General features: G+C 43.2%; 1 protein-coding gene across 1 annotated transcript in view; it reads right to left on the bottom strand.

The window, feature by feature from the left end:
- The window catches only part of ezrb (ezrin b), a 51,904-nt gene extending 29,238 nt beyond the window's left edge, over window positions 1–22,666 (bottom strand). Inside the window, exons 1-3 of the mRNA XM_079525560.1 lie at window positions 22,537–22,666; window positions 11,666–11,749; window positions 814–909 (exon numbers count right to left, since the gene is read on the bottom strand). Of these exons, the coding sequence (XP_079381686.1) occupies window positions 814–909; window positions 11,666–11,749; window positions 22,537–22,548 (192 nt within the window). The 5' untranslated portion in view covers window positions 22,549–22,666. The remainder of the gene's footprint in view (window positions 1–813; window positions 910–11,665; window positions 11,750–22,536) is intronic.

Raw genomic sequence — 22,666 nt, 5'->3', positions numbered from 1 at the left:
ATGTGTGTGTAGCAGCTAACAATAGCCACACCACTCTAGAGTCGATCGACAACAACGGGAGGTAAGAATAAATCTATCGCGACTAGCGACTGGACAGCGGAGGGCCTTCAAACACAGGATCTTTTTTCATAATTAGACGGGATGATTTAGATCGCGAGTTATGAATGTTTTAAGATTTTCATTGTCGTCAGCCAGACCCACAGGAACGCACCCAGGGTGCCGCCCCGATTCCGGCGAGTCGCCTCGTGTCCGAAACGGTTGAGAAATGACAGAGTTACCGTGTGGGCGTCCCTCTACTGTACCCTCTACTGTACTGTACTGGCTGGCACACCAAATCACCATATATACAGTTAATATGTGCGTGTGTGTTTGTGTGTGTGACTGTTAGGTTGTGCACAGGTGGTGAAAAACAACCATGCTGTTTTCGTGCTCAGACGCACCCACCCAGCCAGCCACCCAGCCGCCCACCCACCCACACACAGCTCCGTAAGGGAGTGGTTGCACCACTCAAAAATAAACAAGAATTCGTTAGTGTAAATGAGCAAATCATATGTGATAAAAATGATGTGACATTGCATGGGCATGCTGATACTCCATCCAGCATTTTAGGCTGTATCCAAGGCATTTCCAATACTGGTAATGAGGATAACTCTAGTCCTCAGCCAACAACCTCCTCACAATGTCCGTCTGGGAAATCCCAGAGGATTGCAGTACATTTACCACCACAGTTCCTCCTCGACCAACACACACATCAGATCATAAATACTAATAACACATTCATCAAAATAATATTATATTGAAGCTGGAGCTTACCTTTTTGTCCAGTTTGAGCCAGGTGAGGTAACCTTTGCCATCCATATACTGAAGCCCAAAGTACCAGACTTCCCTTAATCCAATGGTTTTCACCACCTGCATTGACAAAGAGAAGAGTTCAGAACAGGCACTAAGCCATACGTCTCAGTCTGGGACCTGAGGTCACTGGTATGGGCTCTATGCATACAGTACATGCCATTTTGGAAATAACTTGGACCCCTTCCCTACTTCCTTCACAGGCGTTACCGATGCGTATATCTTTTCTACGTCCGAGCATAGACATGGTAACGCCCCGCCTGCCTCCGATTGGCCTACCGACACTGCCGGCCTTACCAGAGTTTCCTCCGAGGTGGACGATACATGCTGGATAGTCTGCCGCGAGGTTACTCCGTGGTGGGAAATAAATAAATAATACAAGTACGATATAATACAAGAGAATGACAGCTTGGCATGCGTGACAGTAACTTTGATTTTTGTAGAAGAGGCAAACTAATATTGTTTATGCTGTTGGCCTGTTTATTTGTATACATGTGTAAACTTGAAACATTATTGTACTGTAAAAAGGTCTCTTTTCCCTTGATCTTTATCTTTTTTTAGTGAGTATTAGTTTACTATAATTAGATTAATACCTTGATCTTTATTTTTTTTTGTATAATAGCATTAGTTTACTATAATTAGATTAATACACGATAATCAACACTAACACTTTAACCCATTTTGGGCGGGAACCCATTTTGGTGTTAGCATCATGTCATGCTTTAGCTATTGAAAAATAGCAGATCTACAAGCTCATAGCGCTACGAGCTTGTAGGTCTGCTATTTTTGAAAAATCGAAGAACGACTGCCATAGAAACATAGCTTTTTCAGAAAACTGTCAGGATTTAGAAGACATTTTTAGAATCTGATCTCAGGTCAAAATGGGTTAATTTAGAACACAGCCAAATCAAATCATAGTACATACGTGTTCAATCAATTATTCAATCAAAGCAAACGGCACAAACAATATTAGTTTGCCTCTTCTACAAAAATGTAAGTTACAAGTTACTGTCACGTGTTGCCATTCTCTTGTACTTGTATTATTTCCCACCACGGAGTACCCTTGCATCTCAGAGGACAGGCAAGACGGGCAGTGTCAGTAGGCCAATCAGAGGCAGGCGGGGCGTTACCATGTCTATGCTTGGACGTAGAATAGATATATGCGTTACCGATGCTACTAATGAAGGCTCTGTTCCATTCTGGTCAACAGAGTCAGGGTGCTGCTATTGTCCATGTTGGCTCACTGGAAACACTCTGCTACACCAGTGGGTCCTTGAGTGGGTTCCAAATGGGCCTGTATGGGTCTGTAACTCTGAGTGTACAAATGGAACCAAATCTACAGTCTACAGTCTTTTAATTATGGAAGAAACCACTTCCTGCGTGAGCTGAACTGAACGTGAACTCCAGCTCAGCTGTAGAAACAATCGTCAGCTGCAAAAAACTGACGCTGTAGAAATGTATTCATCAAACTTCATCCACTGAATTGTGAAGAGAGTGAAAGTTGCAAAACTCGCTATACAGGGACAGAAACTGTTCTGGATTGATTTGCTGAGGTGATAACACAATTTAATAATTTAATTTGAAATGTCTGCCAACCACGGCGTCCCCATTTTATTAAAACATTTTTAAATGATATTATTTTTAAAAACGAAAGAATAGTGACAATAAGGTAGAATCTACAAGCTACTGTGACGCATTGTGAGCTTGTAGATGAGAACTACTGTATATACTGTAGGGGTATACACATAGGAAAATACCAACCCACCCCACCTTGTTTTGTCAAACTAATATCTAAATCAAGTTGTCTTTGCATTAAACTCCAGAGATGGCGCTGTACCAGCACTGGGCCTGTGAAAAGGCCTTTGAGTGGCTTTGGCAACGCCTGAAGAAGCTAACCTTAAGGTGACATACTCAGGTACCAGACTAATGTGGTGGACAGCCCTCATAGGATTACACATTCCCAGGCCTGAAGACGAGGCCTATTACAGTTCAACTAAAACTGTCATTATTGAAGAAAACAAATTTAGTTAAGGCTTTGCAAAAAAAAAAACGAAACTGTATTGCATTTACAAAATTAACTAAAATCATAGAGAAATGATTGTCCTACTTGAATGTCCTTTATTTCAGACATAGCCAAAATAGTCGATCTACAAGCTCACAGCGCAAACTAAATAAAAATAAAAGCAAACGAAAGATTCTATACTATAATAACCTTGTTGGCCTGAGGACGTACGTTCACTGATCTTCTGCAGAGGGTAAAACACAAGTGCTAGAATGCCATTTTGATTTACCAGTCGTTGTGCTGTTGCTCAACTCTATAAGGATCAAATTGCTCTGTAGTTTCACATAGTGAGCAGCGATATACAAATAATATACTCACGTAAATACTATCTGCAAGTATTCAAAAGTACAAATTTTTGAATATTAAAGTGTTTTTTTGTATTATCAATGCATTGCTGTATTGAAATTTAGAACATATATTTGTTTATAGTATAACATAATGGTTAAAGTGGTTAAAATAAAAAATGACAAAGATGCTTTCCTGGTTTTATTGGGTTAATAATAAATGACTGTACCCTCTCACCCTGCTCAACTGATGCCTGAAGATTTTGGTTCCAACTACAGTATGTATTCAATAGGTCAACTTGACAACTAGTAGTTAGTAATTAGATTTGGGTTTCGTTTCTTGACCACACGTACCAACAATGTCCTCTAGATATGCAGTAGCATATTTAGACAGAGGCTAGCTTTGATGTTTACAGTGTATCCTAGTTTGTTTGAGACACTACATTCTTCTCTTTGCACTGTATTTGTGTGATCGTTTACCCAGTTGTTTGTTGACTAGGCTTCATGTTTATTCTGCTTACTCTGATCTCGCACTTGTAAGTCTCTCTGGATGTGAGCTTTAAATTGTACTAGTAGTAACTGTATTCTACCTGAACAACTGTTTATATTGTATTCGATTTTCTGCATTATTCTATCACACTAATACCTCACTGCTCAAACAAATAAGGTCTTCCAATAGTTGAATCTTTGTGACAGAAAGAAAGGAATGCTGAATGCATACAGTAGATACCAAACCTTGGTTGTTGTGGCACTATGTAACCTTTTTTATGAAAACATTTTCATTTTGTCTGTGGTATTTGATCTCCCTGTTCTTCTATTGAGACATTTAGATTGTGTCAAAGGTTATGTCTCACCTAGAACCTACTAGGGTGAACCTAGGGTTCAAATCCAGTGTAGAAGAGGGAAGTTACATAGTGCAGCTTTAAGGTTGCATTCAGACCTTGGAGAGGATAAAACAAATAATAGTGTTGCATGATGCATGCCAATGTGGACAGACCTTTACAGTAGATATCTAGGGTCTGTAACTATGGACTATGTAGGGCTATGTAGGGCAACACACCGTGCCAGAACAGGCCGAATTGGAAGAGTTAGACGGAAACAATGCAGACCTATTGTTTGAGCAGCGAGTAGGAGTGATAATGTACTCTAGTGAAAGTGCATTATAGGGTGTGCTGCATGATTAGCATCCTGTGTCCATGTTGGAACACAGACAGAGTAGAGAGGTCAGGGCCAACATACAGACCCGCTACACTGTTCATTTAACTCCGAGAGCGGACAAGTGGAACCAATTTCAGAATTGGAACCAATTGATCCCATTTGTACACTCTTCAGTTAAATTAACATTTACAGTGTAGTATTATGAGATTTTACTGTGTACTTTCTAAACTAAGCCTGCCAGCTAAAACTCAACATGTCCCGCTCCATATTTACAGGAGAATCAAGCCCAACTGTATATTTTTGTGACCCTCTGTTTCTGAAGATGTATCTTTTTTGTTTTGGCAACCTAGAAAGCCAGAAAGTAAATAGCCCTGGAAGAAAATCACTTCTTTCCTAGTAGGGACAGCTACAGTTTTCCACTGAATGAAACCTCACTCACCGACCAGAGGCTCTTTAAGAAAGAGCTGTGTGTGTGCGCGCTCGCGCGCGCATATGCTACTGTGTCAGGCTCTTTTAGAATGCAGCTCTGCCAAATTCCCCACCCAGTCACCAGGTGGGGTGCTAAGTTGCCTGGGTGAATTTTGAGTCAACATACAGTACAGGCATTTGGCTGGACCAAGCCCATTCTATCTGATAAGCTCCGGCCAAGGTTAAAATTAAAATCAAACACCCCCTCTTAGTGACTGACACCCAATATGTGTCCGGCTAGCCAGTGGGTGCACAAGAGATGAATGGCTTGGATTCAGGGAGCTTTTTTTTTGTTGCTTTTTTTTTATTCTTTTTTTTTCTTCGGGAAAACGTTTTTCCTATTTATTTAGCGCAACGACGAGCACTAGCAGGGTTGAAATGAGAGAGCACTTCTGCCGGGATCTCACCTGTAACGAAACTCCAACGGCATCGCAACACAATCGACCCTTTCATGGCGACTTTGCTTTGGGATCCACAGGGAGAGAGTCAAAGAGTGAGACTCTAAAAAGATATCTTAGTGAAGGATTGTTGTTCACCAGGGAAGCCACAGGGGTTTGGTACAACCATGGTACTGTCCGAAATCAAAAGTAACCATTTCCTGTCCTTCCTGATATTTTTACAGATGGAAATATTTACTTGGTCAGACAGCTTTGATGAAATAGTCTGTAATAAGTCTTGTAAGTAGTTCCATTCCCGCAACAAATCGTTGCAAGATCTAACCTGAAAACTATAGCGAGATAGGCTTGGTAAACGTTCAGGTATTGGTCTGTAGATAAAATCTAATGGAACAGCTTTATTGTCAAGGAGAGACGGCCCACAGACTGTGTATTGAAGCTCTGTGACAGTGCCTCATTTGAACCCGAGAGTTATGAGTCGGCGTGCCAGTCTACTCTGTTCCGCCAATGATTAAACAAAAAGGTAAACATTTACAGTCAAGTTTCCGATGCTCAATTTGAGAGATTCAGTGATATTGCGAGAAGCATGGTAGTCACAGCCCCTTTTGGGGGGGGGGGGGGGGGGGGGGGGGGGGGGGGGGAAGGTCAAAGTTTGGGCTTCCGTCGGGTTCCATGTGATGCGGTGGTGCATGCCATCTCTACGCACTGACGAAGCCTGCGGGCCGGATCTCAGAAAGCCTTGCCTATAACAGTCTGACTGAGAGTGAAACTTTCTCTGCGGATTCTTTTTTTTTTTACAAGATCCTTGGGCTCTGTGGTGCGAGAGAGGAATGCCACCGCATGGAAACGGTATTACTCACTGCATCTGAGTAACGAGGGCTTTCTCTTTGAGCGGAGGAGGGAAAGGGAGGGGCATTTCCAGACGGGGCCCCAAACGGAGACAGACGCCCACAGACTAAAGGGAGAGGGAGGGAGGGTAGGTACTGGCCCAAAGGAAATGGGCCCATTACCGTAAGACCACTCGTTTATTGTGTAAAGACCACTGAAGGGAGAAATTCTGATGAAACAACGGTGGGCCGCTATTTTAAACACATTTCTTAACCACATGAACCCTAGTGTCCCTGTTCTGGGCATCTGATTGTAGGCGTAAATGAGCCCAAAATAACTTGGGCCTATAATAAGCTGAGTTTATACACGCCGTACGGCGGTGTTGCGCAGTGACATCTAGCCGATCTACATGCTCCGGTGTCGAGGCTTAAGTGGGTTAATACTTTATACTGTGTATGTATAATTACTATCAAAAGAAAAATTTGTACATTAAAACTATAGGATACCAGGTAAACAATGTCTAAATACAATCTAAATTACACTTTAACCTTATGGTAAAACAAAACAAGCCAACTTAACAAAAACATGAGAACAAATGACCAGGGTAAGTCTGCATGGTTGTCAAATTAATTAATTAATTAATTAATGTATAATTTATATGGCACACAGTCAATAATGATCACATGCATTTTGATGATGTCAGTAAAGGCTGTGAACGACCCGTGTTGCAAACTCTGTTGCACATGGCTAAATGAGAGGCGAAACAGCAGACGGGCAGATGGAAGTGGAACGGGGCGAGAGAGAGAGAAGAGGAGTGTGTGTAGGGGAGTGGCAGCTAGCGTCGGGACTAAGCCTGTGATCAGAGCTGACCACAGGGGCCACGCCAGGCCTCTCGCCATGTGCCTGGGAATGAGCTCACCGTTGTTACTCAGCATTTCCACTGAACCGGTGTGTTTGCGCGCACGTGTGTGTTCACGCATGGGTGTCTTTCTCAGCAGGCTGCTGATGCACGAGGGGCAGCCCAATTTTTTCTAAAAAAGGTCTTCCAAATCATAACAATTTTCTGAAAAATGCACGTTGCTATATCAGTGGTTCTCAAACCGTTTCATGTCAATGCCTCAAAACATTGCATTTGGCCGCCGGTCCCCCATCTCAAAATATTTTGTGCACACATTTTACTTTTTTTCCAAAAAATGTCAGATCTACAAGCTCATAGCACTGCACAAAGTGACGCGCTTTTGAGGGGCGCTAACCCCTCCTATATTCAGCTATTAGTGTAGATTTTCATCTTACCCAAACATTAAATTCCCATTGACAATGAATGGAGAATGTACGTCATGATGTACGATGATAAGAGTGCCCCTCAGTTCACACGGATGTGATTATTTTAATAGCCAAAGTATGAAAATAATGATGGTTAAAATGATTGTGAAACTTTAACTACTTTTGCTGGGGACCCCCCTAAAAAGAACACAGCTGCCTTCCCGGTTTGACTGTCTGGGTTAAAGTAAATCATGTCAGTGACGACAGGCGTTGGGGACTGACCACTGTCACACAGAGCTAGACTTCAACTGAATTACTCAGCGCTGCTGCAGCTTCTGATAACAACACAGCTATAACTGGACTTCAGCCACACTATTTGCCTAATGTTTGAATAGCTCAGTATACCGTTGTCTTGTCCCTCCACACCAACGCAGGGGGAAAGGAGGAAGCCCTGTCTGGAACAGCGGCACATCGAGTGGGACGGTGGGGGAAATCCACTGACACTAAATATACACTCCTGCCAAAGTATAACAAATCTGTGTCCTTTCCCTGTTTTGTTTTTTTTAAGTTTCCCAATACAAAGTCTAATAACCGCATTAGCCTTCCTTCCTGTCTGATCTCCGGCTCTCGACAGGAAGTTAGGAACATTAAGAAGACCAAAGAGCTGGTGATTGATGCCAGGCGGAGCAAGAGGATGACCCCAGTACCCATCACCTTCCAGGGGGAAGAGGTAGACATTGTAGACTCCGATAAGTTCCTTGGTGTCCACCTGAATAAAGACTTGGACTCGAGAGACGATAGAGAGGCCCTCTACAAAAAGGGACAGAGCCGACTGTACCTCCTGAGGAGGCTCAAGTCCTTTAATGCGTGTGACAGGCTACTAGGAATGTTGTATCAGTCTGTTGTAGCCAGCGTTCCGTTTTATGCAGTGGCATGCTGGGGCCTGGGGGGCATCAAGGCCTGGGAGCTCAACAAGCTCAATACGATCATTAAGAAGGCCAGCTCTGTTGTTGGCCTCCGAATGGAGAGTTTGCAGTCAGTCGCGGAGAGGAGGATCAGGGACAAACTTAACTCCATGCTGGCAAATCCCTCCCATCCATTTTATGTCATGCTGCAGGATAGGGTGAGCACCTTCAGTCGAAGGCTCACCTTCCCCCCCGAGAATGCATACAGAGCGGAACAGACTCTTTCATGCCAACTGCCATCAGACTCTATAATGCAACTGCATAAGAACCGCCTCCCCCAATGCATATGGTTCTATGGTGGTCCTGGTCTTGTGTGTTTATGTCCACCTGTGTCTGTTGTTTTTCTGTTTATCTAGTGGTTTTATTTATGCTGCTGTAACGCTTAATTTCCCTTCGGGGATTAATAAAGTACATCTCATCTCAAGGTGTGTGCGGTTGGAGAACAAATCTCATATGTTAACATATGAGACGGAGCGCCGTGAGCCCAAAAAATGTCTACTTTGGTGGGGGACAAACCGACCATGCGGAGAAAAGTTCAGTTTTCACTGAAAATGCAAATTGTGACAAAGTATGAATTGTTAGGCCAGCCCCTATATTGTCCAAAAGGTACACCACTTCATGACAGTGAGTGGACCCCTACCACCCCCCCCCCCCCCCACTGAACACGAGTACATTTGATAATGATGATGATGATCATTATTATTATCATGTTCATGTACTTGACGTTCCACACTGGCAGAACTCTCTGTTCTTAACCAGAGCTTCAGAAGTGGAGGAATCCCTTGATGTACAGTCACCACCATACCTGACCTACATGAAGGAGCTTTTTGAAAAACGAGTTTTACAGGAAGTGGATAAAACAATGCCTTTCCTCTCCCAGTGCTGGAAATAGAGATGCACAGAGGCTCTCACTAAACCTGCCAAAAGCCATCTACATTTTCTACGCATTTTAACGGACACGGTTATCCGCAATCACTTCCAAGAAGACTACGTACAAATAAGCTCCAAGCTCGCCCAACAATATAGGATCACTATAATTCTAACAGCAAATGACAATGACCTCTTATAGTGGCAATAAAAAAAAACTAACATTTCGGCACTCGGCTGGGCACATGGAATCCGTTTTTGATGCGTTCAAATAATCAAATGTCCAGACTTCAAACTGCTGTTGGGTGTGGTTCCCATTTATTCAATGCAACAGGAATTACAAGGTTGTTAATGCGAAATAAATGAACGGTATACCATGCCATCATTACCTGGCCTGTTGCACTCGTGTCCCTTATGCCAATCACTGAGACACACCCCTTCCCCCACAGTGAACCCGCCCACAACTGGCCAAAGGCACACAGGCAGAATGGCTCCTTCACCTCTAGTAACCTCTGGTAAGAGCTGTAGTGCTGTGAAAGTTGTAACTCCTGTAGCTGCAGCCTTCGTCAGCAAAGTAAAGTTCTGTCCAGGTGTGTGACACAATCAATGGATCTCAGTGGATCTACATTGCAGCGATTCTCAAACCTTTTTATTTCAAGGACGCCCAAGTTTGGTATTCATTATGGCCACGGGCCCCCATAACTGTGTACACTCTCCGAGTTACAGAGCTATATGGGTCCATTTGGCTCTATAACAAGCAGAACTGGCCACGGATATGATTGCCTGGTCCCTGCTGGCTATGATTCACATTTGCCTTTTAGTACGGATGGCTTTCACATTGTAGCGATCCGTATCCGAGTACACTTCAATCGGTCCCGAGACTACCTCCCCATGGGAACGGTTGGGTGATCCACTGCCGGGAACGGTAAGCAGCATGCACAGACCACAACATCTGCCAAGTGCACCCCCGGGATCATAGTGTGACTCTGCCCTAAATAAACAGTGGGACGGAGGGATTCCCACCAAACTAGCCAGTCTAGTTAATCACATCCATCCAGTGATGAATTTCCATCTCATCTGCAGAACAGTCGCCTGGGTCAGATGACTTTCTGCCCAGCTTCTTATCCTCAGGCCTCAAGTCATCTACAGACTTGACTACAGTATAATTGCATCTCCCTCCTTGCACTCTCTCAAAAGTACCCCATGCAAATGTTCCACAATGCTGCAGGGAGAACAGTATTCAAACCTCCCTAAATTCCTATGTCTCTCCCCATTCTGTGCTCCCTCCACTGGCTTCCAGTTGCTGCTTGTATCCACTTCAGAACTCTGGTCATGACCTACTAGTATACAAGGCAGTTAAGGGCATGGCAACCCCCTTACCTTCAGAACATGATACACACCGGCACACTAATGAACAGCTAACATGGGACGTCTGTCCCAGATGCTAGCTTTGATGTTTTCCTAGTTACTTTGTTACTACCGTTGTGTTTTGTCATTTTGATCATTCCATTTACTCTCTTCTCTTCTTCCAATCTTGCAGTTTTCTTAAGAGCGCCTGTTGAATGCCTAAATTGTATCGGTATACCGTCAACTGGATCAACGTTTTCCAGATAAATGCAGCCATCTACATACAAGGCATAATGGTTTAGAAACGGCTATTTTCGTCATATACCAAGGTCTTTACATTAAAGGAGCCTCACACGACAGCAAATTCATAGTTTATCGTTTTTGTACACATGTTGCCCTCTATGAGTGGGCCCAAATGCATGGTTACAATACAACAACCTTCCATTCAGTGAATGAACATAAACATTACTGGGGGAAATCTCTGTTTGGTCACACCCTTCATGCTGCCCTCAGTAACTCGGCACAGTATACTGTAGCTCTCAGAGCTGTCTGCTAGCAGCCACCATGGTTGTTGTGCAACAGTGCTGTGATTTCTCCACTGCCATCGGCCCTCAACATCGCTCCTATTATTCTCATTAAGTTGCCGTCTTTTATCACCTGGAAATAGGCACTTATTTCATGCTAATTCTCCGATAAGAACATTTCTGGTCTCAACCACCTCCTCCGTTCTATGGGAGATAACCCATCAATGGAAGGATTACATGGAGGAGTGGCCTGGATAGGAGAGACCAAGATCTATCCATCTGTCTCTCTCTCAATCTCTGTGTTAATAAGCATCGACATCAAGCAGTTTATGTCATAGTAAAATTAGCACTGAGCAAGATATTAAAATGCAGTTCTGAATGCATAGGTTTGGAGCTAATGTTGTTATGTGAGAATAGTTTTTTGTTTAAATGTGTTCTTAATATGGACACACCATAATAAAATGACCTTAGGCGAGTCAAAAAGGTTTCTAACCTGTGTCGCCTTTTCTCCCACACTATTATATTTTATACAATATTATGAACATATCAAAACTGGTATCAGAAATCAATATAGCAGCAATATGTACCGTCGCATAGTTCTAAGCAGATCTACTGTAGCACAATTTTGTGCACCTACAGTACACATTTTACACACCTGGTCGAAGAGTTGCTTTCCGGTGGTGCTGGGCTGGACGGCAAACTCCAGCTCAGCGTCCATGGTGGTGACGCGCACATTGACCTGCAGAAACACATGAAGAAAATGGTTAGGGCACGAGGTTCCCAAAACCTTTTCAGCTCAAGACCCAAAAGAGGATGTGGCGTCTCCCCCATGGGACCCAAACATATAATAATAATAATAAAACTTTATTTATATAGCACCTTTTCAAATTTTCATTACAAAGTGCTTTACAACAACAAATCAAATATACAGCAGAAGACATTTAAAAATAAAACAGAAATTAGGAAAAATATATATACTAAAATATTTGATTGGGAGTGAAAGCTAATCTATAAAAGTGTGTTTTTAAAAGGGATTTAAAAGAGGACACTGATTCAGCACGCTTGATATGTAGGGGCAGTGTGTTCCAAAGTATTGGCGCTATGGTGCTGAAGGCCTGGTCTCCTTTAGACTTTAGCCGACAAATTTGAGGGTTAAGAAGGTCATTGGATGAGGATCTTAGGGAGCGGGTTGGGACATAGGGGGAGATAAGATCGGCGATGTAGGGTGGAGCGAGACTGGACCTGGCCTTGAATATGGTGAGAAGGAGTTTGAAATTGATTCTGAAGGAAATTGGGAGCCAGTGCAGGGACGCTAGAACGGGGGTGATATAGTCAAATTTCCTGGAGCCAGTTAGCAGACGAGCAGCAGCATTCTGTACTAGTTGGAGACGATTCATATATTTTTTAGTGAGGCAGGTATACAGAGAGTTACAGTAGTCTAAGCGTGAGAATATGAATGCGTGAATGACTTTTGTCAGGTCAGAGGGGGATAGAAATGATTTTATTTTGGCGATGTTTCTTAAATGGTAAAATGATGATTGAGTGACTTTCTTAATGTGGTGTTCGAAGTTGAGGTCAGGATCAAAAGTGACACCTAGATTCTTAACAGTGGGCCTGAGATTTACGGTTAAGGGGCCAAGGTCATTTTCTGAATTTGAATTTACATTATGAATTAACACCGAGGCCGATTCTACAAATGCCTTCTAAGTCAGTAGTTCTCTTCTTTCAAGATGACCAAAAGTGTTCAAAAATGGCAGATGTACAAGCTCGCAGCGCGGCATCATTTTCAGATCGTTTTGGGCGTGTGTGCTTTTTTACCCCCTTCTTTCCCCCAAAATTACTCACTGCTGTTCACCTGCCAACAGGCCCTGCTGACAGGTGCCACCCCCCCCAGCCCGTAGGAGTACATGTAGTGACAAATATCACCCTCCCTGGCCGGATTCCCTCCCCCCGAACACACGGGCCAATGTGTTCGTATAGAGTAGATCAGGGGTGCCCAAAAGGTAGATCGCGATCTACCAGTAGATCACAAAGGCTGTGCAGGTAGATCACATGACATGCCCCTAAAGAGTATTTCATTTAAATATATTGAAGAAAAAAAACGATTAAAAAAAAAATTTCTCCCCCTCTATTTCTCATTCCAAGTGCATTTGTCTTATACTGTACAGAATGTAACACAAACTCTACTATTCCGAAGCCCCCTCAGGTACATATTTAAACTATTTTCAGCAATGGTATAATAATTGATTTGGTGGGTAGATCTTGCCGAGCTGGTCATTTTGAAAGTAGCTCTCAAGTCAAAAAGTGTGGGCACCCCTGGAGTAGATGATCAAAAAAGTTGGACGCACCGTGGTAGATTCGAACCCCCAGAGATATTTTTGAATAAATATTTTTTTGTCGTTGGTATGAAGATTACGCCCCATACGGATTACAGACAGGTAACACCAAATGGGGTCATGAGTCTCATGAGTCACGGCTGACCCCATGTTTGGGAAATACTACTGTAAGTCTACCCAGCGAAGACAGTTAAGCATGCCCAACAGCAGAGCTGGGAGTTTGGGGAGGGGGGGGGGGGGGGGGGGGTATTTGCAGAGTAAACATACAGGACCCTGTGTTTCCCCGTGTTCTCAGATACAGACAGGGGGAAGGGAATTCAGCTGCAAATTCCTGGGGCATATTAGCTCAAAAATATTTCGTTTTTTGGAATCGCTTTGAAATTCAAGAAAAATATGCACATTATCAACGTGTCCCACGAAACAGGATGACACACACGCGCCCCACCCCCCCTTCCCTCTTTTTGAGCGTGTGTGTGTATCTGTTATTTTCACCAAATGTTCGACCCAGAATAGGGACGCTAGGGTTCATGTGGTTACGTGGATGAGATGGAGTCAGGGTTGAATCCCTGACGGATCTATGGAGAGAGGTAAGGGCGACAATGTCCCAAATACAATCAAGCTGAAATATATCGGATTTATGAGGTTAAAATACTGATATTTGGTAATAGTGGAACGCGTCCGGATGTCTTCGTGGTTGGCAAATAACGTCAACAACACAATTGCCAGATCAGCAGTTTACACCAGGTCTAAGAGATCTGAAATTGTATTAGTGAAAGCACATCCCATAAATACCAATAAAATCCTCAGTCTCTTGTGCAAATGTAAGCCATCAAATAGCATCAGATATCAAATGCACACACACACACACACACACACACAGGGTTGGGCTGCGGGCAGCTCGCACACAAAAACCCATGCCTTTTCAATCTCTGGTTAATGTTTGATCCGATGACTTGTGAGAGGTCCACTTAGGTGAAGCCTTCTTCATTAGCAGAGCATTTAATGTCCACTTAAAGATCCACCAAGTGATTAATGTAATGGACTTCAAAAACACTACAAACAACGCGGCTGTGTGCTCACATTGAATAAATGACACATGACGTCAACGACAGAGAACAATATTGTGGCTTGTAGGTGACCTATCAACACTCGCCATCATTCACTAACAGAAACCAGTAAATGATGCATAAGGGGAACACTCACAATGACCACTTTGAGGTAAAACGCAAAGTTCTGCATCTCCTTTTTCTGAACACAATGCCAAGCGCCTGTGGAATTTGCGGGGGTTTCGAACGAGAGAAGAAAGAAAAGAGAGAAGCCCCCGGGGGTATTGACTCGAGTTATTAGTGCCCAACGAAAACCATATAAAGAACTGTGTGGACACAGGCGTGCAGGGGAAGAAAGACGGCTTAACACAGCAGCCTGGGAGATCTCTCATCTCCTGGTCATTGTGAGCTCAGAGTCCCAACCAACTCAATGACGCCCAGTGGGAAAGACCAGCGTACGGGGCTTCAACACACTAGAACCCGGACGATATATCAGCCATTGCTTGACCCTTTTTTTTAACAATATCTGTATCTGCAATTATGCAGGCGATGTGTCCCATTTTAGCCCGGTGTCCATACTTTGGGTACGTTATTGTCCAGTAGGTTAAAGTGGTTGAATAAAATAAAGATAGCCTGATGAAGCTCGTATAGACCGAAATGTTGTGATTTCCCATTAAAGCCTCCAACTGTATTTGAAGACAGTGTGCGGGACTTTTTTTCTTTTTCAATGTGTCGGACTATCGTTTGGTCTTCTCCTACGCCTTTGTAGGTGTGCAAGAGACTTATTTTATTTTTTAGTTGAATAAAATAAAGATCAGTTCATGCGTTATTTTAATTATGTTTTGCTTATCTTCTCAAAAAGAAACTATAGTCAAGTCCCGTTTTGACAACATATGGGTAAAAACATGGTAAAAACAGGTAATGTTGCAATGGCCTTGGACTCTCCGAGATGGGGATGGGCACCCAACGATCTGGCATGATGGGTTGGTTGGGCTCTAACTCGGAGTGGAACAAAGTGAATGACGCCCACTGGAGAAGGCCAACGTCTGGGCAGCCTGGCCTGGTGACTCACAGCCCCCCTCCACCTCCCCCCGCTTCCTAGAAACAGACCCACACACGAAAGAAGCCAGCTCAGCTTCAGCAGACAGAGCAAGAAGTCAATGACAACATTGAATGGAAAGTTCGGCCGTTATTATGAGAGAAACGAGGGCTCGCGAGCAGATGTTGTAGCCCGAGGGGTTTTCAAAGTGAGGTCCGGTGAACCCTGAGGGGGTCTTGGAGGGGGCTCCCCCCTCAAATTTAGAATGACTACAAACAAAACAATGTATGATTGACTATTCTAATGAGCAGCAGAATTTATTGAATTGAACCCCCCTCCCCCACTGCATACCAGCTCAGTGGCCTTGTGCTTAGAGTGTCCGCCCTGAGACTGGGAGGTCGGGGTTCGATCCCTGGCCGGGTCATACCAAAGACTCTAAAAATGGGACCCAGTGCCTCCCTGCTTGACACTCGGCATCAAGGGTTGGATTGGGGGTAAGTCCCTGCGACATACTAGCGTCATGTCCAGGGGGTGTACTTGTACATCAAGCTGCCTCACGCTACAGAAACAGGAGATAGGCTCCTGCCCTATGGGCCTCATGGCTCGGCAAGGCTACTTACCACCACTGCATTGCATGTTCAACTTCACCCTCTCCGACTCAAGTGCCCCGTCTCTCTACGGTCCTGTCTAGCCTAAATTAAACAAATCAAAGAAATAAACTAAAGGAAATCAAAACTGTGGCAATCAAAACTGATCATAAGACAGAGTGAGAGGCACTGCTAATGGGAAAAAGCATCTCAGAGGGAAGCAGAGTGAGAGAGAGAGAGAGAGAGATCCATCCATTTACACAGCAAAACAAAGCTCTCCTTTTAGATGTGGGTCCCCAGCAGTCTTTCTGCAGCCTCCGTCTGCATTCTAATGGACTCAAGAGATTTAACAGCCACACCGAACAGAGAACAGTTACGGCGTAGAACGAGACGAAGCTCGTCCATAAAGGCCGATTCCATGGATCAGACTCAGACCAGATCAGCTTGAAAAGATGCAGTGGGACATTTCTCTCAACATCGAGGTCTATATTTACACCGATTATAGACGGTGCACCAAGAAAAACACACCCCTGACCAGCGTAGGTCGGAACATTTGAGTGTGCAGAGTGCAGACGCAAACCTAGCTGACTGAGTGATATGTGATCTCAGAGTTTTAGTCCTCTGATGGGACGGTATAACTCACAATAAACTCAGGCCCCCCATTCAGAGCCGTAAAGACAACATGACACATAGGCTAAAAATATACCAGGCAGGCAAGGGACACAGCGTTCCACAATGGGGAAGCCGTAGTCAGAGGAAAGCAAGGGTTATTTATAATATGGATATTAACAATATAAAAAAGTCATTCTACTCTACAGGATTGACGGTTGAGAAATCTAGCAGTGATCTTTTTCAACCTGGCATCCTTACTTTGGGCAAGTCATTAGCCGGGGGCAGCGAAAATGCAGTTTCAAAACATTGGCAAAAATTGTCAAATTCATTCAAACACACTTTATTTGCAAGACGACACTATTGTACACTGAAGTGTAAAATAAGTCTTGAGGCGGCTCACGGAGCTGGAGCAGACGGCCTGTTTATTTTCATTACAAAGTGTTGTGTTGACTTTGAGAACCGTTGCTGTCCAGAGAGACCACACTACAAGAATTACTACTATTATTTGATTAACCCTTTTTGAAAAAAGAACAACAGGGGACTGAACTTTATTAAAGAAGAGCAGTGTGGTTCAGTTCAGTCCTATGGTAACAAGTATGGTACCTTCTCCCTGAAAAGCCTCTTTCATGCCAAGAACAGTGCTGCTGCTAGGCGTCACAGTTTGTCCTGTTAACCCTTCAACCTCCATCCCCGGTGAGGTTTAAACTAAAGCCTGATCCATACTTCACGTAATCATGGTGTCATGTGACAAATATTGCCGATTCACAAGCTCACGTGTCGCGGAAAGCACGATGCGTTGTGATCCGACTATTTGAAGCGCGACACTGCCGTACCAAAGAGCCTAAATTAGGCATAAACGGCCTGCTCAGGTTAAGTATTAAAAAATAGAAAACGAGATGGCCATCATCTGACCACCGCGGTAGTTAAACTCTCAATGGGTTGCACTTGCATTCTTCAGTGGAGAGCGTTCAATATTTAACCCTGTGCATGGTTTGCATGGCTTTACAAGTCTTTTTTGCGGCGGGGGGAGTGTAACCATGGACACTGCTGAAATGCACACAGCGCAATAATACCAGAGCTATAAAGCACCCACTACAGCAGTGGTTCCCAAACCTTTTTGTGTCAAGGACCCCCAAATCAACATTTATTAGGCTACTAAAACATATGCCAGTGACCCCGATAATGAAGGATTTTTACGGCTCTAGCAGCGATTCCGAAACATATTAATTTCATGGAACCCCCAATTTCACACGCATTATGCTACGGACCCCCGATTTAATGGCATTTCTATCTCTGGTACCCCGATTTATATTGTAAAACCACTGTTAATTTAACTCCGAGAGTGTACCATTTGTACACTCTCTGAGTTACAGACCCATAAGGGTCCATTTGGTTCCTAACTAACTCTAATTGAGCTAGGTACCCCCTGGAACTCCCTCAAGTACCCCCAGGGGTTCCCGGACCCCACTTTGGGAACCCATTCACTACAGCAGCACAGGCCGGAAGGAGGCCAGTGCGAGAGCCAATCCTTCTTTCATTAACATTTTTAACCACTTCAAATAAATAAGAAAGGTACTTACACACCGTGATAGTGAAGGGAACATATGAAAATGTCATGTTGCGATTATTGTGGCCAAAATAATTGTGATACAACAATATTACAGCGATAATTAAACTCTGATGCCACTTTTGTTATCCACTTGTTAGCCTTTTTAAGACTGTTATATCATGAATGCATACATCCTTCCACACAGAACAAAATATTAAGTTGCAACTTGCAATGAAAGCGATTAGATTTTTTATCATGAATAAAAGGATCATAAAGGACCTGTAGGAGGCCTTAAAGGAGCACTTCGCCCATTTTCAATTAACCTTATCTTCAATGTTGGTCCTCAGCTCACTAATGTTCATTATAAAATTCCATTGGTAGTTCACTATGAAATCATCGGTAGGTAGATTTGGCCATTAAAAAAAACATATAAAACATTCCATTGATGCAAGAACAATAACAATGGCTTCTATTTCAGCATGCTAATTTTCAAGGAAGACAAAGACTGTAGTTTCTATTAGCTTGGAATCCCCATCGAAGATGTCACTGGTATGCATCAGGCAGGTTTCTGAACTGTCCACAACGCAACCACAGACTGAGTACAGATATTGCACCATCTTCTAATGAGCATTAGTGAGGAGTTGAATATGGGTGAAATACTCCTGTAACTATAGGAATTGTTTTGATGCAAAGCATTCGCCGGCGACAAATACACAGCCTAAGAGGTTACACGTGAAAGAGGAAGAGCGTTACTTTATCACCACAACATTTCAAGCCACACATTCCACCCAACATTCTCCTTAAAGAAATGGTGATGAAATGATTGGTATAAGACTGGACCTTCTGTGGGCGTGGCCGCACATCATTCAGTTCATATCAATTATTTGAGAGGAACAAACAGAAACAATGGAAGTGGACATGGAGCGGAAACACCCATACATGTTGGTCGCGGCCACGCCTGATGTGGTTTCTATGCGTGTTTGCGTGGGCCCTGTGACCGACAGGGAAACAGGATTCTGGGAGAGCCAAGGAGTTCCGTAGGTTTCCTGCATGACAATGTGTCATTCAGATATGTGAAACATGAGTCACACGACAAGATCCTTGTCGACTCCTTGAGTGTGGCCTGGCCTTCTCTCCCCTGGGATCCATGTGGTTCCCTCTGAAGCCATTGCATTTAAAACATGCAGCGGTATAGAGGCCCCCAGGGCTCTATACTTATAGTCGCCCCCTGCTTTTTGTCCCTCACTCCCTATACAACCAAACGCCTTGGCTAAAAAAGATAATATGATATAAAGATAAATAATGCAGATCTAAGTACACAGATGAGCTTGTAGATCTGCCATTTCCACAGAATGTTCACGTATTATGACATGCCCAGTAGAGGTACCATATGGGTTCATGCTGGTATGGGGTCCATGTGGTTACATTGTTGTGTGGTACATGCTCCCACGGTCTGTTTGACATTTGTTTTGATATTGTATTTTTCTCATATTGTCAATTAAAATATAACTACAACTTTGTGGGAAGCTTGCACTAAAGAATTCCACCCTCTCATTCATACCTAGTGAAAACATGCAACATTAAACTGAAGTTGAAGTTTCCACATTTGAGTCAATTCAAGACATTTTTGAATGCCACTCAAGTAGATTATTTTGATAAAATGTCCCCCCAAAATAGTGGATGAAATATATAATATGTGACAGTCAGGATGTAGCCTACCGAATGAACAGATGGATGCTTCAGACCTGTCAAACTGTATTCAAGATTACAGATATTGAATTAATAGTACAGCTCTTATAGTTCTTTCAAGATCTCAAATTAACCACTTAAACCCTACACACTTCATTGACCGGAGTACCCCAGGGTTCTATACTAGGCCCCCTCTGTTTTCACTCTAGCCTACAAGCTCACATATGAGCTTGTAGACCTGCACATTTTTACTGAATATTTGCCCCAGGGTTCAAATAGTTAAATCGTTACAAAGAAATAACTAGAAAAACCTTTCCAGGAGTTGCAGATTCCCTGCCATGGCACTGTCACAAACTACTGCTCTAGAAAGCCCATCAAGTTAGGAAAGCTGTCACTGCCAAAACATAAACCCATATTTATAGACCAAAACCAACTCTAAGAATAGGCCTCAGTGTTGTGGGGATTACTGGGAGAAGAGTACAAAGATAAATGATAAAGAGTATTGTATTAAAGCTGAGACTTTGTGTCTTTCATTTTTCATGCCATTTTCAATCAAGCCAGCTATATTAGGTCACATTACGGACCAGGGGGAAATAACTAACCACTGCTGCTCAGTGCTAATGTCTCCTTGATAGCATGGAAAAGAAAACAGTCAGCCATTATCACTCAAAAAGGCAGAGTTTTTGTGTCTACCGGAGGAGTATTTGCGGCGGTGCTATCAGACGATGGCGTCATTTCCACAGTGACACATGACAACCCTGGGGGCCATTCTAAACAAACCAACAACACACAGTTTATGATGCCGTCTGTGTCTGGGACATAGGAGCGCGGTGTGCTAATGCGATGCACAATGCGGTGCACTGTTCAACAACAGTCCCACGTCACTCAGTCACTCTTGCTGTTCATTATGGCGCTTTGGCTATATCATTTTACTAACATCTGAGACACACTGCTGTCACAAAATGTGTTTTCAGTTCACTGTGTGGACTGACTGGACACACACATCCACTTCAAGCTGAATTCCATGATGGATAGTCTTTAAAATGTCATTACTGGAAGCAATGTGCCTACTTAAAGTTTCCCCTAACAGTGAAGAGGAGGGAAGGAGGCTAGGGAGACACAGAGTGTACATTAATGCTCTTGCACTCCCGCTTACGTTGAAACCTTGCATCTCCATATTTCAACTTTTCAAGTTATTTCGTAAAATAATGCCCAACCTCATCATATATATAATACTACAGTGTCACACAAAAGTAGAGCTTGTGACTAAATATCTACATTAGATCCATTGCAAACCCCCCACCCCACCCATTCCTGAAAAGTTACAGTTTTGGATATAAGGTTTCCAGCCTAAAAGAAATGATGTGATCAAATCCAACTCCTTGCAAAAGGCCTTCTATTCACCATACATGGACCCTAGCGTCCCTATAGGGCATAGGCTACTGCCTACTGGGACACAAATTAGGCAAAACAAAAAAAAAGTCAGCAAAGAGGTATAGTAAAGGGAAAAAAGGAGTGGACCTAGTGCAGAGGTCTGGGGGACTCCGGTCAACTAAGTAATTAAGGTATACTGTAAGAGGCTAAGGGGACCTAAATAAATCCCAGTCGTTGCTTCCTCGAAGAGAAAGCAAAACTACATCATTCAGATCTCATATAATATTCCAGCTGATAGATCAGTTCCTTCCTGTTCCACCTGACAGATGGATTCAACACTGTTCCTGCCCCTTTAATTATGACATCACACCAATACACATCCCCATAAAGAATTCAATGAAGTATATAGAAAGGTCGACTCTACTGTAAAAGCTCTTTTGGATAATAAAGGTTTAGAGACACACGACATATAAATCTACATCAATGTCAATTAAATTGTATAAGTCATGATGACATCACAGATGAGATTACAGCTTCAGTTCTGTCATTCGATCCTTAAAAAAAAAGTTAAGCTTCATAAACACAGGTCACACAGCTACGTATGTGGCATTCCAGTTGTAGACTGGCACCCCAAACGAGTGTCTTGTCTTTGATGGACACTAAAAAGTATGGAATACATAATCAGAATGAGTAAAATGAACAACTGCTAAGTCAATACTGTGTACAATACTGTAGCTTTAGTCAAGACAAGGAGTTCCTCTTTAGTTCAAGGACCATGGCTTCACAACATTTTCCCTATTTTATAGGAGGTAATGTGACGAATCACAGATGATGTCATCTGATGGGCACTGGGGCAGGTCATGGGAGAGGTTCCATGATGACCAATCGGTATTATGTGGTTCAGAAATGTGACTAAATTAAGTCAACACTAAAACATTACCTGGCTCTTTCAGTGTCATTGAACCGGTTTGTAGGAAACACTTTTCCCAAATACAAGCCCTATAACATTATAGTTAATTTAAATAACTACCACTATACATCTTTTAACCTATGAATGGTGTGATAAGAACAGACTGCATTTGCTAACTCAAATAGCCCTCACTTAAAACTCAGACAAAGGCTAAAATCGCATTTGAATCAAGGCTATGACCCAACTTTCAGATTAAATTTGCTAACTGTGAGTGTGACCCAACATCAACAGAGTATAGGCTATGGCGACTAGAGGAGTGGATGAAGCACAGCGGGGTGCCACTGCCAGCAGGCAGTGTATCCTATTCCAAAAATCACTACTTACCGCTTTAGGCATCTTGTGTCCTGGTGCTGGAAGCTCTCAGCAAAACGAGCTTGTAAAAAAATGTGTCCCCAGATAAAGTTGCTCCCTGCTCCGTCCGTATACAAGCAGGTCTGGTTCTCACAGAGGCGTC

Source organism: Electrona antarctica, assembly GCF_951216825.1.
Source record: "Electrona antarctica genome assembly, chromosome: 17".
Classification (NCBI taxonomy): Eukaryota; Metazoa; Chordata; class Actinopteri; order Myctophiformes; family Myctophidae; genus Electrona; species Electrona antarctica.
The sequence above is the reverse complement of the archived record's forward strand: the minus strand, read 5'-3'. Positions and strand labels throughout refer to the sequence as shown.